This window comes from Ornithodoros turicata, chromosome 3, assembly GCF_037126465.1.
Source record: "Ornithodoros turicata isolate Travis chromosome 3, ASM3712646v1, whole genome shotgun sequence".
NCBI classification, from domain to species: Eukaryota; Metazoa; Arthropoda; class Arachnida; order Ixodida; family Argasidae; genus Ornithodoros; species Ornithodoros turicata.
In genome coordinates this window covers 96,795,229-96,814,246 of record NC_088203.1, presented here as the reverse complement: position 1 = coordinate 96,814,246, position 19,018 = coordinate 96,795,229, and the positions used below count along the sequence as shown (strand labels likewise).

The window sequence follows — 19,018 nt, the reverse complement described above, 5'->3', positions numbered from 1 at the left end:
ATCATCAGAGTAACCTGCGAGGAGGAACTGAGCAAACATTAATAACATTTATGTCCCGCTAAGAAACTTCCGACCCTGAAAGCGAGGCAAAGATAAGAAAGAAATAATAAGTGGAAGCAAGATCAGCGACGGGCCGGAAATTAGCGCGCGCGGATAGCGCTAAAAATAACCGCCGTTTCTAGATTGTTCCTAGTTTTCTATATTCATACGCCTTTCGTACCTTTTTCTTTTTTTGCCTTACTTCATCGATCCTACTACCTTGGCCGTCCCACTTCCTATTATAAATCTACTTAATTCTATCAGCAGAGGGGTATTACAGATAACCGTATTGAAAAAGAGGAATTCGTAAGCGGCGTAAGATAAGCAGACCTCATTTGCGCAGTGGAGATGGGTTTTATTTCGCCGCGGACTCTATTTGCTGCTTGGGTACGTGCGTTTAGCACCCTCTGTCCGCTATCGGATGCGAAAGACGTCGTTAAAAATATGATTACGTCGTTATCGTAAATGCTGCACCTATATTTGAGCCGGACTGAAGGAACGACGCGGCCGAACGTAAATTATTTGGCGACTTGTGCGCTTTACTGGCTTGAAGGCCTGAGATTATGATGCTGAGTTTGGATTAAGAGGACTCCCGTTGGAGACAAGTGGCGAAGACAAGTTACAACGGGTCATTTTTTGCAGCGCCTAGACATCTTTGAAACATTCAAAAGTGATTTGAATGATTTGGCCCCTTTGATATACAGAATTTTTATTAAAAAACAAGCAGAGCAAATAGATTCCGTTTTTGCAGTTGGGTTGCATGGCCTGGCGAACGTTCTCTCGAAGAAAGTATGTAACTACAAGACCACTAATTACATAAAATTCATTAATCAACTCTTTAATTAGTGGATTTCGCGCAAAAGCAAGTTAACAGAATGGGAGATATTCCTTGTTGAAAGCCATTCCATGTTTAAAAAACCGTTAACCGCGCACTTCAGAGACTTCACTATCAGAGAGAGAGATAGATGATGACGATGATATGGGGATGACTTCCGCTGAATTTCTCTATCCAAATGAGCCGAAACAAGAACTATACGCACGTTTCGAGCGCAGAAAGAGCGACAGGCAATCCACGTAAGACGGCCACGTGCTTTGGAGCGATGGAGCTGATTGGTGTAGGAGCTAATCTGTTGGCCAGATCGACCGCTCTCCGACCCAGATAAGGCGAACATCGCTTCATTTCTGCGCTCGAAAAATGCTTGGTTCTTGTCCAGCCCCATCTTATCATCGTATCTTTATCTGTCTGTCTGTCTGTCTGTCTGTCTGTCTGTCTGTCTGTCTGTCTGTCTGTCTGTCTGTCTGTCTGTCTGTGCGTGCGTGCGTGCGTGCGTGCGTGCGTGCGTGCGTGCGTGTGTGTGTGTGTCATTTGCATAGAGAAATTCAGCTATGGGTATTTCAACACACGTGCGCGTTCAAGGGTTTGTTAAACATGGAATGGCTTTCAACGAAGAATATCTCGCGTTCTGCTACATCGCTTTCGCACGAAATCCCCTAATTAAAAAGTTGATTAATGAATTTTAGGTAATCAGTGATCGTGTAGTTGCATACTTTCTTCAAGAGAATGTTCGCCTGGCCATATAAGCCAACTGCAAAAACGGCATCTATCTGGCTCTGCTAGTTTCTTTATAAGAATTATGTGACGAAAGAAAACTATTTTAAATGGATCTATGAAACCGATACCACTGTGTTCGGCATCGACCAACAGTCTACGTGGCTATTTTTTCCGAAAAGTGCTTAGATATTAAACAAACTAATTTTAAAGATTAGCGCTGTCTCCGCGGCTGCAGAATCTCCAGCAGCATGACGTGTCTCCGTAAGCGGAGGAGTGAGACGGCGGCGTGCAGAAGAGGAAAGGCGCCGTCCAGACGCCCCGTAACTGTATTAGACGCCCGCACGGCCGCGGCATTCCTTTTTTCAAAGGCGTGCCATCATTGGCCGGTTACAGAATGACGTTTTCTCGTTTTTCCAGAGAGGGAATTCTGGCACATTCTCAACATCCGGCGTCTGCTCTTGCCGTGTATTCCGTCGAATAACAGTGAAACTGCGCCAGTATTTCACGTGGGATTTGGTCAGTGGTCGAATAGTTTCGAAGTCGACTGGAACGAATGCGACCGTCCCTTAATGCCAAGAAATAATGTAGTGCTTTCCTTGTTCGCATAGACGTCTGTAGTGCGTCTATTACTTTGAGTCAGGGACCGTATACTTGGACTAACGTGGGAACCTAAAGTTGGCTTGCCTGCAGTACTCGCTAACCCTGCAGGCAAAGCACGCTTTACAGTAATGCTGCTAAGATGTGATGTGATGTGAATAAAGAAAAAAATGGGGATGTAAGTTTCGACGAAGTCAAACTGGCTACCCCAGTACACTTAATACAGAAAGTTCAATCTGATGATGAGATGATGAAGGAGGAATGCTGCTAAGAATGACAGTCGCTTCGGGCATTTCAGCTATAAATAAAGCCAAGCAGCTGCTTTTTTTTTTAAGAGGTGGTATGGTACTGTACTTGTCTACTTAAAACGCTCATACAGCATAATGTACACAAATACGTAAAATGGATGAAAAGCTCCGCAACACAAGCTACATAGCCGCAGATCCAGGGAGAAGTGGCAACGTTCTCAGAATAGCCTTAGCACAGCGGCAGGAAAGAATAACCGGACAAACCGCAAATAAAAACTTTACTGCTTCCAAATAAGGCGTTTTACGGCGGTATCTCTCCACTTACGACGATACTCCCTTCTCTCGCTGTGGTGTCCTCACCCTCGCAACGAACTAACTGCTCACAAAAAAAAAAGAACGAAAGAAAGAAAAAGAAAACGTTGCTCTTCTATGAGTCCATTTATTGGGAACTGCCCTTCTCGCCAGACTTTCTTCACGAGCTACCGGGTAAAAGTAAACGCGCATAAAGACACTGGCTCCTTGCAACCGATTACATCTGAAGAACACTGCTCTTACGAGTGTCTATATTGTCTCTGTTGAGTACCCGGCGGAGAACGAAAACAAAGCGTACAGTTGCTATATTTAGTAGTCAACTTTCTGCCCGGGCTTCCACCGTTGAAGAAACGAAGACGCCCTGGTAGAAGTTGTCGTGAAGGGGTGGTGGTGGTGGTGGTGGGATGACGCGAGTCCGTCACGGAGCGAGCAGAAAACATTCCAGGGTATACTAGCAACAATAACTGTTCAATTGCAGTATATACATAGTATACGTTACCTCAGATCGAGACTGATTGTCTCTTCCCCAAACTCAGGTGTAGCCCTCCGCTGTCCAGTCTTTCCCCATTGTTTGTCCGGACCCTTTTATTTACAAACATTAGTGTACAACGAATCACAGTTGATGACTGCACTTTCCCAATACCCTGATTCCGCACATCAAAATCCATGCAGCCAATAAAATGTACTCCGGAAGAGCTTGCTTAAAAGATACTTAGCCGTAAACACAATTGTCATAACTAAAAGCAACTACATTAGTGGCAATCCCTAAACCACAAGGAAACAGCGGATTAGCCTGTCCCCATACACTCTTCCTAGTATACAAAGGAAGTCAACCTTCGCATGCGCGAGACGTCCTTGTCATTCCCTTAGTCTAAGTCCCAACTGCGACACAACCCATTAGCGTATCGTCACAGGTGCGGTTTTGTTATCAATGAGCAAGGCCGAGACCCTTGTGATAAACAAAAAAAAAATAACAGCATACCATACGCGCCATAATGCTGCATGCTGGGGCCACTTAGAAAAGCAGAAAATCTTATACATATTGTGAAGACAATAATATTAACAAACACAGAACTTAACATTAGTGCTTTCCGAAGAGCAGAAGCGATAATGATCTTGCCCATCACTGGCAAGAAATGGGCTTATTGGTGTCCGAATGGTGGTAGCATATCTTAAAGAATTACAGGAGATTCATTGGTCTAATGGGATGCTAGTGTTACGATTCAAATTCGGTATCGTGGTGTGGGCACCGCGTGCAGATGACGCATTCTTGTAGGGAAACTGACAAACTGTAACAAAGAATAAAAATAATCCCTTTGATGTGACTGGCCGTTCGCCTACACTCTAAAAACAGAGGGGGGAGGGGGTGATGGCAGGATAGGCTCACCGTTGTTGGCCACACAGAAGTAGGCGTCGTCACGACTATAGCAAAAAAAAAACACAAAGAAGGGACGGACGGATGGAGGACAGAGGAGGATGAAGGATGGGGGTGCGGTGAGGGTGCAAGAGTTCGTCGGGGAGAGCAAAGTATTCGATGGGTCGTTGAGCAAGGCCTGCCTTCTGCAGAAAGAGAATGAGGTTTCTTGCTTTGGCGGAACGTTCGGCAGAAGAGCCAGCGGGGTAGAGGATGTCCGCTAGCGTGCCCCAGGGTGGGGCGAGGGAGATGGGCTTCGCGTGCAGAATGGTATGCTCGGAACCGAACTTCACCACATAGCACGCTCTCAGCCAATCAGCATCCCGAATGAAATCGTTCTGCCCCCCCCCCCCCCCAATTGGTTAAAAGCGGGAAGGGTACGCCTTTTTTGGAACGCTTATGCAGTTCAAAAAAAGGCGTACGCCCCGCGCTTTCCACATATGTACAGAGTGTTTGCTCTAACGTGTCCAGAAATTATATTTAAAGCGAGCGATAAAAGAAAAGCAAGCGGTGTTTTTCTGCTACTTGAGTAAGAAACAGATACTGCTTCACTAGTAGCACCTGTTTCTTTGTCAAGTAGCTGAAAAGGGGTGCTCGTTCCTCTTTTATCGCTCGCTTTAAATAACATTTCTGGACACGTTAGAGCAAACACCCTGCATAAAAGTATCATTCTGTGTAATTGTTGGCCTTCGCCGTGCTATGTGGCGAAGTTTCACTGAAGCTCCTTTGGCAATCTTGCGCTCTTCTTTTTTTTTTTCTTCTAAGATCATGAAGGAAAAAAAAACTCATAATATCCATATACAAACGCTCGACACTTATTTTCAAGTATTGGTGTATCGCTGCATGATACAAATGGACTCTGTTATTGAATGGACTCTGTATGGACACTGAGTTGTTGATCTTGTTGGGTCTTTCTTGCATTACAGCCATACCTCTGGTTCTACCTGCTCTATGTTAATTACTTTATCTACTACTACTACGTTACATGAGAAAGATGCCGCCCGCCACGAGTGTGTTCGTCTGTGTGAATGTGGAAGTGACTGGCAACAATGTAAGAGAGAATGTGTTGAAGGATGCGTGCGTGTCCCCGTGTTTCCAAGCACGGCTTGGTACGTTGGAGAGAGGGTCGATAGCATGGTGTAAGTGGTAGCATCTCTGACTGTAAATCGGAGGGTGTGGGTTCGAAACCCTCTGCTGCTGCCTTTTCTTCAACTGCCATTATGCAGTTGCCTGCTCCATCAAACAGCAATAAAATTCCTTCACAATTAACTCCCTCCTTTTAGTCTCCTTCCACATCAGCTCGAGTTTCCTACCACCGGCTGTGCTGTCTATGGTTTTCCCTGGGTTTTCCGAATACTTTTCAGACGAATGTCGGCACAGTTCCCCCTGAGGTCGGCCCAGGACGCATACTAACCCCCTGTCCCCCACTACTTCCTGCTGTCCTCTCTCCATCCGTCCACATCTGTACGCCGCTCATAGCCACAGTTGCTTCGGGACGCTAACACGGAATAAAAAAAAAAAACTCGAGTCCTCAACAACCCGCCCATAAATATCGAGGCCCAACCTTCGCTACTAACAATGCGCCCAGCCCTTCCTGCTGCCTTTCCTTCTTCATCCCTGCAGAAAGAACTCTTCTCTAAGCCCTATTGCAAACACTCGACTAACATCTGCTGCTGTCACACACACGGACAGTCCATGTCCAGGTGTAGGACAATCCTTAACATCAAGGGCACGCCCGTAATACACGAGATACAGCAGATCGATAATCCCTGTCCTACTGCCATTGGCGAGCAGGGCTACGTGACTCGCCAGCTTCCGACGTGCTATTTCCATGTTATTTTCTTTGCATATACGCAGTAGTGTGATAAGTGAAAGAGGGAGCTTTGGATGTGGGTATAGCATTTATCTCTCTTTGGGACCGGAGCTATACATAACGAGGTCAACGGAACACACATTGCCACCCGCATATATGGGAAAGGATGTCGCCGTCACTTTGGGACCCATTCTTTTCAATGAAAGGCTATAATTTTTACCTGAGAGGGAAAAAAACGTCGTAGTGCGCAGAATGAATAAGGCTTACATCTCGTTCGTATGTATACGGGGTGCTTCGCCCATCGAACATTATGGGGTCAACGCTATTTAGCTCGAGGAGGAATTCGCCATTACTTCTGAGCGCTTTTATCAAAAAATTAATTCGCGTGAAATTGAATTTTCTCAATTGGTCACCGAAATCTGCCAAGTCAACTTCACGTGGTTTTTTTCTCGTTCTTTTTTCTTTTTTACAGAAACAGAAAGCCCGCGTCGGATTTACCCCACTGTATTGTAAAATACATATATAGAGAAAATTTATTACACTAACCTGATAAATACATTCCAATCACCCGCCCCTTCCTGTTTCCTTCTAGCTCTTCTCTCAGATAACGTTGCGTTGCAACCAATATAGTATTGCAAACCAATATTGCAAACGGAATATGCTGTCGTTATCAGCAGAATTTTCGATAAGGGAAAGTCAAAGGGCGGGTACATGGCCTGCTCGCGTCGCTTCTTTCGGAGATCTGAGCGCGACCGGCAATTTGCGCGTCTCCGAATGAAGCTTTTCGAAATTTTTATCTTTATTTTTATTTTTTCGGCAATTACCGTTGCATTAGTAAATGACTTTTTCCAATAGAATGGGGTATAAACCCGGAATGCGCTTTCTGTTTTCGTCAAAACAAAAACGTGACGTCTATTGGCAAATTTCAATTGGGAAAATTCAATTTCCCGCAACTTAAATTTTATGAAAGTGCTCGGAAGTCTTGGCAAAATCTCCCACGAGGTAATCCCATAGTGTTCAGACAAGTAGATTTTTGAATATTGATTTTTTTTTGCGTAGGATGAAGCACTCTGTATATATTGTGTGTATTCGTAGTATCTCCTATACCTGTGCCGTATTTGTATCATATCGTATATTTTTTACCGTAAGTGCGTGCTGCAATGAAAGATAATAAGCCAAAGGTAATAAACCAATGGGACTGGTGAAAGGTAATAAATAGTAAGGAACAAGTCTACAAAGATACATGTCATGCTAGAGACAAAGTGGCTATCAAAATACTGACAAAAAGTAACTTATGGAGGGGAGATCTCAGGAGCTGAAGCACTAAAAAATTCAAACAAAATACAGTGTCCGCTCCGACATCTTCAACAAATGATATCATGGCATCTATAGTCGTATTAAACTTAAGAAGGGAAAAAAATCGATTCCGTCAGCTCTCAAAATATTACTGCACCGCGGAGAGGTCACGCTCTTTCTCTGCGCAAGATAGTGTAATCCATCGTGATTGATTGATTGATTTTTAAAAGAAAAAATGGAGATGTGAGTCCATCGTACTCACTCTGCTTCCGTATTGGCCGTTACGACTGACCGCATGACACTACGCTGCAGCAGAAAGTGCGCTCTCCTACTTATGGCGCATGGCGGCGCTGCAGTATTCCTCCTGGCGCGCTATTGCATATCCTTATCTCCGACGGCATATGTAGTTGACGAACTAGATTTCTTTCCCTTCTTAAGTTGAACACGACTATGGAGCACGCGCCCTATTGACTCTATGAGATGAGCCACAGAGTCAACAATACATTGTGTGTGTCAACAATACTCCTATTGTGTGCGAGCCAAGCGCCCAAAACAGTCAAATATTAAAGGGACAGCTATCCAGTTCCCCGTGTTGTGTGATATGCGTGTATATGTTTGTCAAGTGCAGCGGTGTTTGCTAGAGAAGGCGGGTGTATTGCGAGAGACGGTAAACTTATTAAGCTACGCTCCTTTTATGTTTTCCAGTGGTGAAAGTGGAGCTGGCAAGACGGTTGCCGCAAAATACATCATGTCCTACATCGCCCAAGTGTCAGGTGGCGGTCCTCGAGTTCAGGTACATTCTGCGGAACCTTTCGCCGTGCCGTAAATTAAATTAAATACTTTAGTTAAATGGTTCGTTAAAATATAAAATTCACGAGTGCAGCGGGTGTCATACTAGACACCGCAGAGGCTATACAACGCTTTCATCTCCATTGTACAGCATGTCAAGGACGTTATCCTGGAGTCAAACACCATCCTCGAAGCCTTCGGGAATGCAAAGACGGTGCGAAACAACAATTCTTCTCGATTCGTAAGTATATTTCCTGTCACGGCAAATGAGGAACGGGAGGAAGTCTTTAGACTATCTCACTGCACTGGGAAATGCTTGAATGGCAGGGCTCCGGATGCTGCGTTGAGCGCGCGGTATTGAGGATGCGCTCCTGCGTCTTCCTTTCCTATTCAGACGCGTACAAATACACACTTCCGAGACCAGCGGGTTAAGGCGTCCTGCTCGTTGGTGGTAGCCAATAGCGAAGGCCGTGCTGAAGACTGGGAGGTGGTGGGTTCGAATCCTACCACCGGCTGTGCTGTCTGAGGTTTTCCGACGACTTTCCAGACGAATGTCGGTACAGTTCCCCCTGAAGTCGGCCCAGGACGCATACTAAGCCCCCCACCCCTGTCCCCCAATCCTTCTTGCTGTCCTCTCTCCATCTGTCCACGTCTGTACGCCACTTATAGCCACAGTTGCTTCGCGGCCCTAACACGGAATAAGATGAAAAAAAAAAACACTTCCGAGTATTCTGTTCTTTGTTCGAAAGACGCGAAGTAACGTTGGTATATGTCATGTATGTAAGGAGGGGAGTAAGAAGGGAGTAAAAGATACGTATGGATGCATGCGTGTTAGCTGCGCATCTTATAGTTATCCCTGATTTTAACGGTTTGTTTATTTTTTATGTCTAGACTTTGTTCGATTAACGTGACTCTTTCCGTGACATATATGCTGCGATATTTCCAGGGTAAATACGTCGAAATCCAGTTCAGCAAAGGAGGCATACCCGAAGGAGGACGCATATCGAATTTTCTCCTTGAGAAAGTAAGTACACAATTACCTCTTCATTCCATGTGTACCTTAGTGTCTGATTTCACTCGTTCTCAAGTACCTATATAATTTATGCGGTGCTGTTGTTTACTACTTTATTTTCGAGCACTCCATGCATTACTCCGCCTCACGGGTTTATCCCAGCGGTCTAGCACTTTTTCTTTTGTTCGTATAATGGTTGTATGGATAAATAAAATATTAAATAAAAATAAATGCTCCACGCGAAATCAACTTCATTAGTGGGCACACTGTTTGAGCACGTTTTCGCCAAGGGCGTAGAAAGCTAGTCATGCGCGCGATGTCGTAGTTTGTTTTGAGTGTCACCGTCAAAGGGCGCTGTAGGAAAGTGACGCTCCGTGTTTGTGTCGAGCTAAACATGCGCGTAAAGTAAATCGACGTGTATCCTGTATGATAAGAGCTAAGAGGGATAACGTCAGAACGTGCTTGTTGTTCGCTTGTCACGAAGAGGTTTCGCCGAACGGATATCGTTTGCGGTGGAGAGACCCCCTATAACAGAAATAATACAGTGTTTATCCTAAAGCGGGACACGGACTGATATTGTTCTTTTAGCTTGAGAGCATGCAGGAGGGTCATTGAAATATTAGAGAATAGAAATTAATATGAAGTAGAAAACAAATATATCTAAGTAATTTTTCGTGTGTTTCAACTGTCGTGTATGTTTTTCTTAGGGTGATTTTCGTGTAATATATAGGGACCGAACAGTCTAAACGCGGGAGAGAACACGACAACCGGGAAAGGTTGTATTTGACGGCAACTTCATCAAAGTTTGTACGGCGCAAAATGGAAAGTCGCCGACTGTATAAAAATGAATTTCGTCGCACATCTGCCGCAGTCGCTGTGGATCTTAATAATACAAAGATTTGCTTATCTTGTTTTTCAGTCCAGGGTGGTTGGTCAGAACGCGCATGAGCGGAATTTCCACATCTTTTACCAGCTGTGCTACGGAGCTACTCCGGAAATGCAGAGTGAGGATTACCTAAGGATTACCTGAGGATTACCGTGTTCAACCTAAGAACGGCACATTTAAACTACGCCCCCCTGTACGCTCGTTCCTACTGGCTGCAATAGGGAGCCGCATCAACGTACCTCGCAACACGTAATGCGCCGATACCGAAACTATACAGGCAGCGCCTGATGACACTGCCTGTATAGCGTCTAGAGGTTGACGAACTGCACTTCGTGCCGTTCTTAGGTCAAACACGGGTATAGAAAGTATAACTGAAATTTCACGTGCGTAATGACGCCCTGTATCTTTCTTCGCAAATCATGATCTCCTCACACAGAAACTTTGGGCATCAGTACCCCTGACTACTTTACGTACCTCAACCAGACGGGCGTCTACAAGGTGGACGGCACCAACGATGCTCACGAATTTCAAGAAACACTCGTGAGTTTCTGACCAAATGAACCTGTGAATAGCGTGCGTTTTGAAATGTAGTATAGCGATACATTAACATACGTTGTGCGCCGTTTCTTCATTCTCTAGAAAGCTATGACGATCATGGGTCTGAGTGAGGAAGAGCAGACCAACTTTCTCCAAGTCGTCATGGGCGTCCTTCACATGGGCATGGTGACGTTTGTGGAGAAAAACAACTACGCCGTCGTGGATGATGACCAGTGTAAGATATATACCGCTGTGCCTGTAATTTTAGAGGGACTATCTGAAGGTGCGCAGTGATTTTGAGGTTAGAGTTGCACTTGACTGTAAGTTGAGCGTAGATGCCGTGCGCAAAGTTCCATCCACTGTAGCCTCGTAGTTTTTTAGATAAACAAGAAAAATTAACAGCATGCTCACGTCCGGCTTCGACTTTACGGAGACTTATGGCGAATTCGGGTGGTCATTTCATGGCAACACGGCCTAGCGCTCGAAAATTGCTAGGTCGGCGCCATGACGCGACGTGACCGTTGCCACCCGAACATGAGTGCCAGGAATCTAGCGGTTTTAGTCACTTGCATCACGCTAGGGGCATCGCGGTCGCCCGTCTTCGAATTCTGTCGTCTGCTAAACCACGTGATTTCAACCTACGGGCCAATGAGGGTACTCGCCACCGTTGCAGTGCGGATGTGACGACACCGGATAGTTGGGCAACCCGCTGCTCGGCCGTTTCGAGACCGGGCGAAAAAAGTGCTAGCTGGCAAATTCCGGGCGCTCGGAAAGCGCCACGCGAACATGCGAGATTGCTTCGCTTTGACCAACCGAACATGACTGCTCGCGGGATCTAGCAAAAAATAAAAAAAAAGTTGCCACGAAATGACCACCCGAATTCGCCATTAAAGGGGCCGTAAACAGGTATACAAGGTGAGCATTTCTCTGCGTTATATTATTACAACTTAGGCAGTGAAAGCTCCTGGCAATTACTAGCGCTCAAAACCAAAAGGCCCTTGCATACGGATGAAATATTCACTGCAACCTTTCGCTTTTTAGCTCCGCCCTGCGCTCTAACTTTACGTCATTTTGACGTGGCGCATTAGCGAAAATGTTGACGTGGACCCAATTGCAGAGTTATGAGCAAACACAAATGGCGAGAGCTTATTTATCTTGCTGTATGACCATTATTTCCCAAATTGGGGAAGTGAGGGCGGACCCCCCGCGAGAGTCTCGCAATAACGTCGCTCCCTTTGACTTCGTAAGACTGCTGGTCACGTGATGGCATATCTTAATTAGGGGAATTTGTCACCCTAGCGCGATCAAGCAGCGAAAGTTTAGTGCACAAGCAAAGCGTCAAGCATTAAGGATCTCGACCTAAGGGAAAATATGCTCTTTCTGCAGCAGCGCACTTGAAAAAGGGATATTCTTGTTTCTTTTCGTATCCTGCCTCGAGAGCTATCCCGCTATGTTTAGAGAAAGGTCCCTGCAGAGACGTTTTAATAGAAAGATAAGCGAGAAGACAAAAGACGTGAAAAAAAGAGGGATGCGAAAGAAAGAATGAGAGGAATCCTGGCACTGGCGATGTTTCCTTTCAGCTTTTGCTTTCTTTTCCGTGTCCCCGGTTTATTCCATACTGACAAGCCAGCTTCGGATCCTCTCCGTGCGCTTGACATGTTTTCTTGGGCAAACTTTGTGCCCTTTGTTTGTGCACACTTTGTTTGTGCAAACTTTGAAGCGCCCCCAGTGCGTTCGTCATTCCCTTAGCCTCATCGCTGCCATGTGTTTCATGGCGCCGTCCAGCGGAGATCTCTAAGTACAACAATATGTTGAGGGAAAGGTTCAAGGAGGAGACAGATCCAGGAAAGTTGAATTCCGCCATAACGAAGGTACATGAGCCTCCTCACCGAGGCACCTGAGGCCTGAGGCACCGAAGGGCATAAGACAGAGAAGACAGATAGAAGCGTCGTGTTGTGTTTTCTTTGTGTTTTTTTTTTTTTTCGTTGTGTTTCGGAGCGGTCGGATGATATGTCACGTGGGACTCCCTCACGGGGTGCAAAAAGTGAGCCCCCCGGAAGACGCGAAGGGCAACAACGTTGCCAGATGAGAGCCGGACGCTCCATCGGAGCCCAACATGACGTCACAGTTTTCAAAAATAAAAATTAATTTTCTCTAGCTTTCGCGTCACGTAGGGCCAAAATACTTTGCAGGAATGTAAACTGAGACAAGAAGATTTCAGTAACATAACCTTGGTGGGATTCTGAAGACACGAGATTGAGTCTGTAGTGGCACTTTAAACGCGCATTTGGCACAATGACCCAAAGATGCAGCCAATTTTTATCAGCGACTTTTATGAGTCGATGAGCTAACCCGACTCGACGAGCGGTGATGAGTGTATTGCGCGCTATCTTGTTGTCTGTAGACCTGCAATTCCCAGCATACCTGCTGGGTCTGGAAGCCGATCAGCTGAAGACGAAGATGACGAGTCGTGTGATGGACTCTAAGTGGGGATCCCGGTCAGAAACCATCGAAGTCCAGCAGAACGTGGAGCAGGCCACGTACATCCGCGACGCCTGGGCCAAGGCACTCTACGCTCGCATCTTCGACCGGTTCGTCGAGGTAAGCGATTCTCCGGGATCGTTTTTATTATCTTTTTTTTATTTTTTGTGATTATAAAGGTTCAGATCTCCGATTGGCTGTCATTTGTAAAACAATTCGCTGTTACCTAAAGTTGACTCTTCTTCTCTGGATCTTCCCCCTCCTCGCTGTTATTGAACTCTCATCGTGGTAAGTTGTCTTTATCCAGTGCCCAGTCAGCAATGGCATCGTCGATATGTATCACATTGTGTCCTTGCATGAAAATAGTTTATTCTCGTCATGGGAACAGGTGGTCGCACCTGTGCACCGTTTCCATTTTTTTTCTATTTCTATTCTATTCTATTACTTTATTTTCTAAAATACATCGTTGTGTGCGCACATAGTGATTTACAGTTGTGCTTCTTGAGTACCAGATGCAGAGCGAAAACAAATCGACATAAAAAATCGTTCTATACAATTATATTGTTTCCCTTGATCTTTACATTTTTACTTACTTTAAGCGACCTAAAATTGTGAGTGCTATAATACTTTGTGCTATACTCTTTCTCTGTCATCTGTGTATATCCGCTTTTAATTTGCTAGTCTGTCCATGCTAATGTACGTAAATAAAGAGGACGTCAAGGTCTACGAGGGAGACAGCCAGAATAAGACTCAAACGGTTAGAAGCATCTTTGTTTTAACGACAAGGTTTCGTGTAGAATAGGCGCTTAATCGGGTGACAGAAATTGACCGTGGAATAAGTATAGCAGACAATCAGGAAAGAGCGGAAGAAAAAGTGGACAACAAAATCGTAAAATACAGAAATCTGTATTCTATGATGATGTTGTTCATCCTGTGGTTCAGGGTTTTAAACCATCTTTACAACCATCTTTAACTCCAGCATAGCGTCGGGCGAAATGGCACAAAACCTTCAAACCACTGTGAAAGATTCGTACCGGAACTTCGCCGCCTTGATGTTTTCCAAACACCGGGATAATGCGCGTCGATTTTCTCCCCAGCGGTTGAGCTCATTGATTTTGCCCGCACGAGTCAGTATTCCACCCCCGACTCAGGAACGTGTTCGATACCTACAACTATACGCCTTAAAATGGTTCTACGAATCTTGATTGCCAGCATGCTGTTTCACTTTGCCACGATATGTAACGTACTGGTGGAAATACTACACGTATGAGGAAGTTTACAGGAAGTTTTTTCTGCTTCTATTTTCCCACCCACAATACATACAATACACATTAGTTTTCCTTCTCTCCCATCCCCCCATTACGCGCTTCGACAATGAAAACGCCCCCAAGAGCGCGGGTCTGGATCCGCCCCTGCAAGGAAGTGACATTTGGCGTTGCCCTACACCAGTAAGCTTGCTCAGAAATCGACCTTTGAGGAGGTATGGGTTTATGGGAACATGATTATGGGTATATGCATTGGTAGCCGAGCTGTATTGGGCAATCTCAGAAATTTCACGGGGGGGGGGGGGGGGTGTTCCAAAAAACCAGGGAACTCCCTGCTCTAAACCCCGTTTCATTCATCAGGAGCCACCGTGCGCAATGGTTTCGCTGCGCAATTAAGTGTACAAAAACGCCCTGAAAAGGCAGCCATGAGCAGCGCGACCTTGCGTGACCTCGCAGACCCGGCACGATCTCCTGGCGTGACGCAATCGTGTCTGTATGACGTAGCGTCACCGTAGAGAGCAGCCGCGAGGTGTCGTTTTTCCACAGAAAATGGCTCTGATGCTTCTGAAGGAGGAGAGGGGTTCCTGGGTGTACGGATCCATAGCAGCTCAAAGACCTCTCGTGCGTGCTACAGTCACCTACTATCACCGTTCTTGCGCAAGAGTACTGGTTCTTGCACAATACGCTGCAGTCAGAACGAAACATTTGCCTTTATCAACGCTCCTCCTCCCTTTACTTCTTTACTCCTAAATACTAAAATTTTACTCATTTAATGCACTGCCCCTTTAATTTAACGGTCGCAGTATATCGCGAGGAGGGCTTAGGCCATGTATACGCGACCACTAAATTTTATGAATTCCACATTCTATACTTGGTGAACTCTGGATTCTGAAATTCGTGGCTTACTTCGTAATGAGCCTGAGATTGCCCGTACCGTCTTTTATAAAAGCGACGTTGGGCTGCTACAAGTAGTTTATATGCTTTCTAGTAACCTGTACAGTCAACTGTGCAACTGAAGTTCGCGATTACAGCAGGGGAAATTTTCGGGTGCCCTTGACCCCAATATTTTTTATTTTTTTCTCGCTGCGCGGTGTTCTGCAGCAAATAAAATGAGCTGCGAAAGAACGAGTGCAGCTGACCTACAAAGCACGGGCGAGGCCACTTTTAAAAAATCCTCCACTCGTGAAAGGAGCGTATCGGAGAACGAGGGAACGTCCTGACGTAACGCGGTCCCCAGGAACACGACTCGGTGACGTAGAGCGGCACAGTTCAAGCAGGTATACTGTTTTCTCGTGGACGCCGCCATATTGAAAGCGCAGCGCCGTCTAGCTGGGCCGTGGGAGCGTATTGAAAACTGTTCACCGCCCAAGCCAGAAAGAAGGAAAGCACACGTGCCTTGTGCTTCCTCCCTGTTATCGCTTTCCTCCTTTCGGGCTTGTGCTGGCCGCAAAAGCGCTCTTGGATGCGCTACAAATCACATGGCACAATAACTTTGAAACACCAAATATACGGTGAGTGCGATATGGGTGACGGCTTGGATGGGACCTACAACACGGCGACCGATGGCAGCACGTCTGCCTGCTAGCGACAGTGGCGGCCTCCTACGCATGACGTCATGTGAATAAACCTGCACGTGCCTGTGAAACGACCTGCACCCCTACGTCATCGATTACGTTTCACCGCAGCGCAAAGCATGCTGGTGGGCACCTATCAGCCGACGCGATTTTTTCCCGCTTCTTGCCCACCACAGCAACATATAACCTCGAACCGGTCTTCTCGTTACGTCACGTTTGTAAACAGAGGGTCGTCTATAGCGGCGCGTGAGCTGAAAAGAAAGAAACAAAAGAAAAAGTCACGGGGACTTCCCTACGTCACGTGAGGATCGTGTCGGCCGTCCGTGGCTGCCTTTCTCCGACTGTTTTTTTTTGTAAATTCGACTGGGACAGCTTGACCAATGACAGGGTTTTGAGCCATGTTAAATGTCACGTGTTGTTCCTTTAAGGGGTTTGCAGTAAATGTAGTCATAATTCTTATGTAATATTTGCATATCTATAGGTTCAATAGATACTACATACCCCTTGTGGGTATCTGACACACGCATCTCTCAGGCAATGTCAGCAATGGGGTAGAGTATCACCCCTGGCGGTGAAATTCCCATTCATCATCAAGTAGTTTTTCAGGCAACGCACTATACTTGAGCCATATCAGCTAATTACATGGCTAATGTCTAACATGCTTGAATACGTGAATATGTCTAATATATCTAAGGTCAGCTTTTAGTCACAGGAAGGTCTTATGTATTTGGCCATATTCCTTACAGAGCTTGCAGAATCCTATGAATGGTGCTCAGTTCCACCACAATTACAATTCTACAACTTCATGAAAAAGTCAGCCAGATATACAAAAAGCAGTTGTTGACAGCCTCAAAATCAAAAATCATGGGTGGTCCATAGCACAGGGCGTGCATAAAAAAATTTATTGTACTGTTGCAAACATGAGCAATGTTTATAATGCACGTAAATCTCTTCAACAACAGGGAAAGCAGTTACCTTATATGAACTATTGGCCTCGTACTACTCAATAAATCTTATAGGCAACATCCATATAGGCTGCACATAGAACAGTAAACATAAAGGCACTGTGACTAGTTTCACTAGAGTCAGTTTCATTGTCGCCGCCTCTTCGTCTGCGGAGGTTCACCGAAACAAACGCCATCATCCTCATCTTCCCCGCTGGGGCGCCAAGACATCGGTGCAGTCACCGTCGTCGTTCGAATAAATTGTGGCAACCCCGTGACGTTAATCTGGTGTGCCTTTCTGAAACGCTTAAAATTTGGTCCATCTGCCGTTTGCAGGGGGACGACAGAACGTTGCTTGCAGACCATGGGCTCCAAAACTTCGACGTGAAAATCCTCAGGCAGTACAGTCTGGGGTATTTCGACTCTTGCAGGTTTGCTTTCATAAGCGTGGTTAGCTTCCGCCAGTACAGGTTCTTGTTTAACCTCCGCCATCTCAACCTCCGCTGGAGGCGGCCGTGTCTCGGGTTTATCCATTACGTCGTCGTCGCCCTCGTCGTCGAGAATGAGACGCGCAACCTTTTCAGCTGGGCAGTCGACCCTACTGTCGTCGTTCTGGCGCTTTTTAGGAAAGTAAAACTGAAGAGGAATTGTGCCCACTGCATCTTTTTTCCGTATTTTCGAGGGTGATCTTCCATTTCTCTTTGACGGCGACATTAGAGACTGCGCTGTGCTGGGCGTAGATTTATTTGGTGAAGCTTCGTTCGCATTCGGGGTTACAAAAAACGATTGTTTCATGGTTGTCCCAACTGTGCTGCCGCCAGTAATGTCGCTCACTGCCGCCGTAGATGTGGAGGGCTTAGATTCAGGAATGGTGCGTGTTGTGATGTTCGAGCTCCGTGAAGCTGTCGCTCCTGGCATCTCTGACAGCTCTGTTTCTGCAACATATACATCGCCCTGCGTGAAGCCCTGTGTGAAGCTCTGCGTATCGAGAGTGGTGTTCCGCCAGAAGTTGCTCGCTGCCGTAGAGCGAGGGTTGCAGAACTTTTCCGTCGAGCAGTAGGCAACGGCCAGACCGACGTCTGATTCCGGAATGACTCTCAGGCCCTTCTTTGCGAGAAACTGTGTTACGGGATGGTCGTGGCCTTCCGGGGGTCTCATCACGCACGCACTGCAGTCTGTGTAGACATCCTTCGGTTCTCCCTCACCTTCGTCGAGAATTACTTTTGCACCGCCGGAGGCGAGGGCAATGTGTAACTTTTTGTACTGCACCTTGTCCAAGAAATAAAACACTTTTCCACTGAAAAGCGTTTGCCGTGCTGGATTTCGGTCGAAAGATTGTTTCTCAGTCCTTAGCATGTGCTCGTCTATGTTTGGAATGTAATTGGAGGGATTCAAGGGTTCCCACACGCCTTCTTGGATACGTTTGACGGTGTCCTCAATGAATGCCGGAGTTACTATGGGTTTTACAGCGAGTAATGCAGAAGCAGTTTTTATGGTGAGCGTCACACTGTCCATTACCAGATGGGTGCATCTTGGCGTCCATTCTTGGAGCAAACGGCCGCCAAGTTTCGCGAGGTTATCCTTGAGAAGCTTCTTTCGGTCGGGTCTCAGACAAGATGACGTAACAACTAAGGGTTCTTCGTAACGAACTTCGTATGAGCTACTCAGCTGACCGAATTTTATTTCATCTCCATTTTGTAACATCCTCTCTTCGTCTTTCTGTAGACGCGTATTGTTTACCCATGTCCCGTATTTTGACCCTAAGTCTTTTACACGAAGCAAGGGTTTCACAGCGATGTCTTCAACTTTGTCGCTCAGTACAGCGGATGTCAAGAGCACTGCGTGCTGTCGACTCACAGATTGATCGTCCTTGATAACAATTGCCGTGTCCTTCCGGCCCACTTGGTACTCAGTGTTGCAGAGCAACTTGTGAAACACTCCGCCTTCTCTGTGATTCCAAAGAGACCACATTTTACGTTCAAACAAGATTCAACAGCTGTCAAACGAGCGCCATAATTCCGAGACGCTCCAAGATACAATTAGGCCTAACAATCAGGACATTTTGTTTTCGACGGCGCTAGTGATCACTTCTAAAAAGTTTTGTATATGTGTTATTTTTTTATATTTTTACGGTTGGTTAATAAAAAATATTTATTATTCACTAGTATTTATTCAATTCAAAGTGTTTTTTACGTGTGTGTATTTCAAAGTGTGTGTTTATTACGTGCTAACAACGTGCAGTGCGACCACGCCTAGCAA

At 45.9% G+C, this 19,018-nt stretch overlaps 2 protein-coding genes across 2 annotated transcripts in view; one reads left to right on the top strand and one right to left on the bottom strand.

Moving 5' to 3' along the window:
• The window catches only part of LOC135388942 (unconventional myosin-Ie-like), a 216,272-nt gene that overhangs the window by 180,834 nt on the left and 16,420 nt on the right, over nucleotides 1-19,018 (top strand). The window contains exons 5-11 of the mRNA XM_064618826.1: nucleotides 7,977-8,064; nucleotides 8,212-8,301; nucleotides 9,007-9,084; nucleotides 9,992-10,076; nucleotides 10,395-10,498; nucleotides 10,598-10,730; nucleotides 12,900-13,096. Coding sequence (XP_064474896.1) covers nucleotides 7,977-8,064; nucleotides 8,212-8,301; nucleotides 9,007-9,084; nucleotides 9,992-10,076; nucleotides 10,395-10,498; nucleotides 10,598-10,730; nucleotides 12,900-13,096 — 775 coding nt within the window. The remainder of the gene's footprint in view (nucleotides 1-7,976; nucleotides 8,065-8,211; nucleotides 8,302-9,006; nucleotides 9,085-9,991; nucleotides 10,077-10,394; nucleotides 10,499-10,597; nucleotides 10,731-12,899; nucleotides 13,097-19,018) is intronic.
• On the bottom strand, nucleotides 16,685-18,814 carry LOC135387517 (nibrin-like). The gene has a single exon (XM_064616677.1). The coding sequence runs from the start codon at nucleotides 18,728-18,730 to the stop codon at nucleotides 16,907-16,909; it is 1,824 nt and encodes a 607-aa protein (XP_064472747.1). The 5' UTR covers nucleotides 18,731-18,814; the 3' UTR covers nucleotides 16,685-16,906.

Coding starts and splice junctions, on each gene's coding strand:
- LOC135387517 (XM_064616677.1), bottom strand. CDS start 18,730: ATGTGGTCTCTTTGGAATCACAGAGAAGGCGGAGTGTTTCACAAGTTG.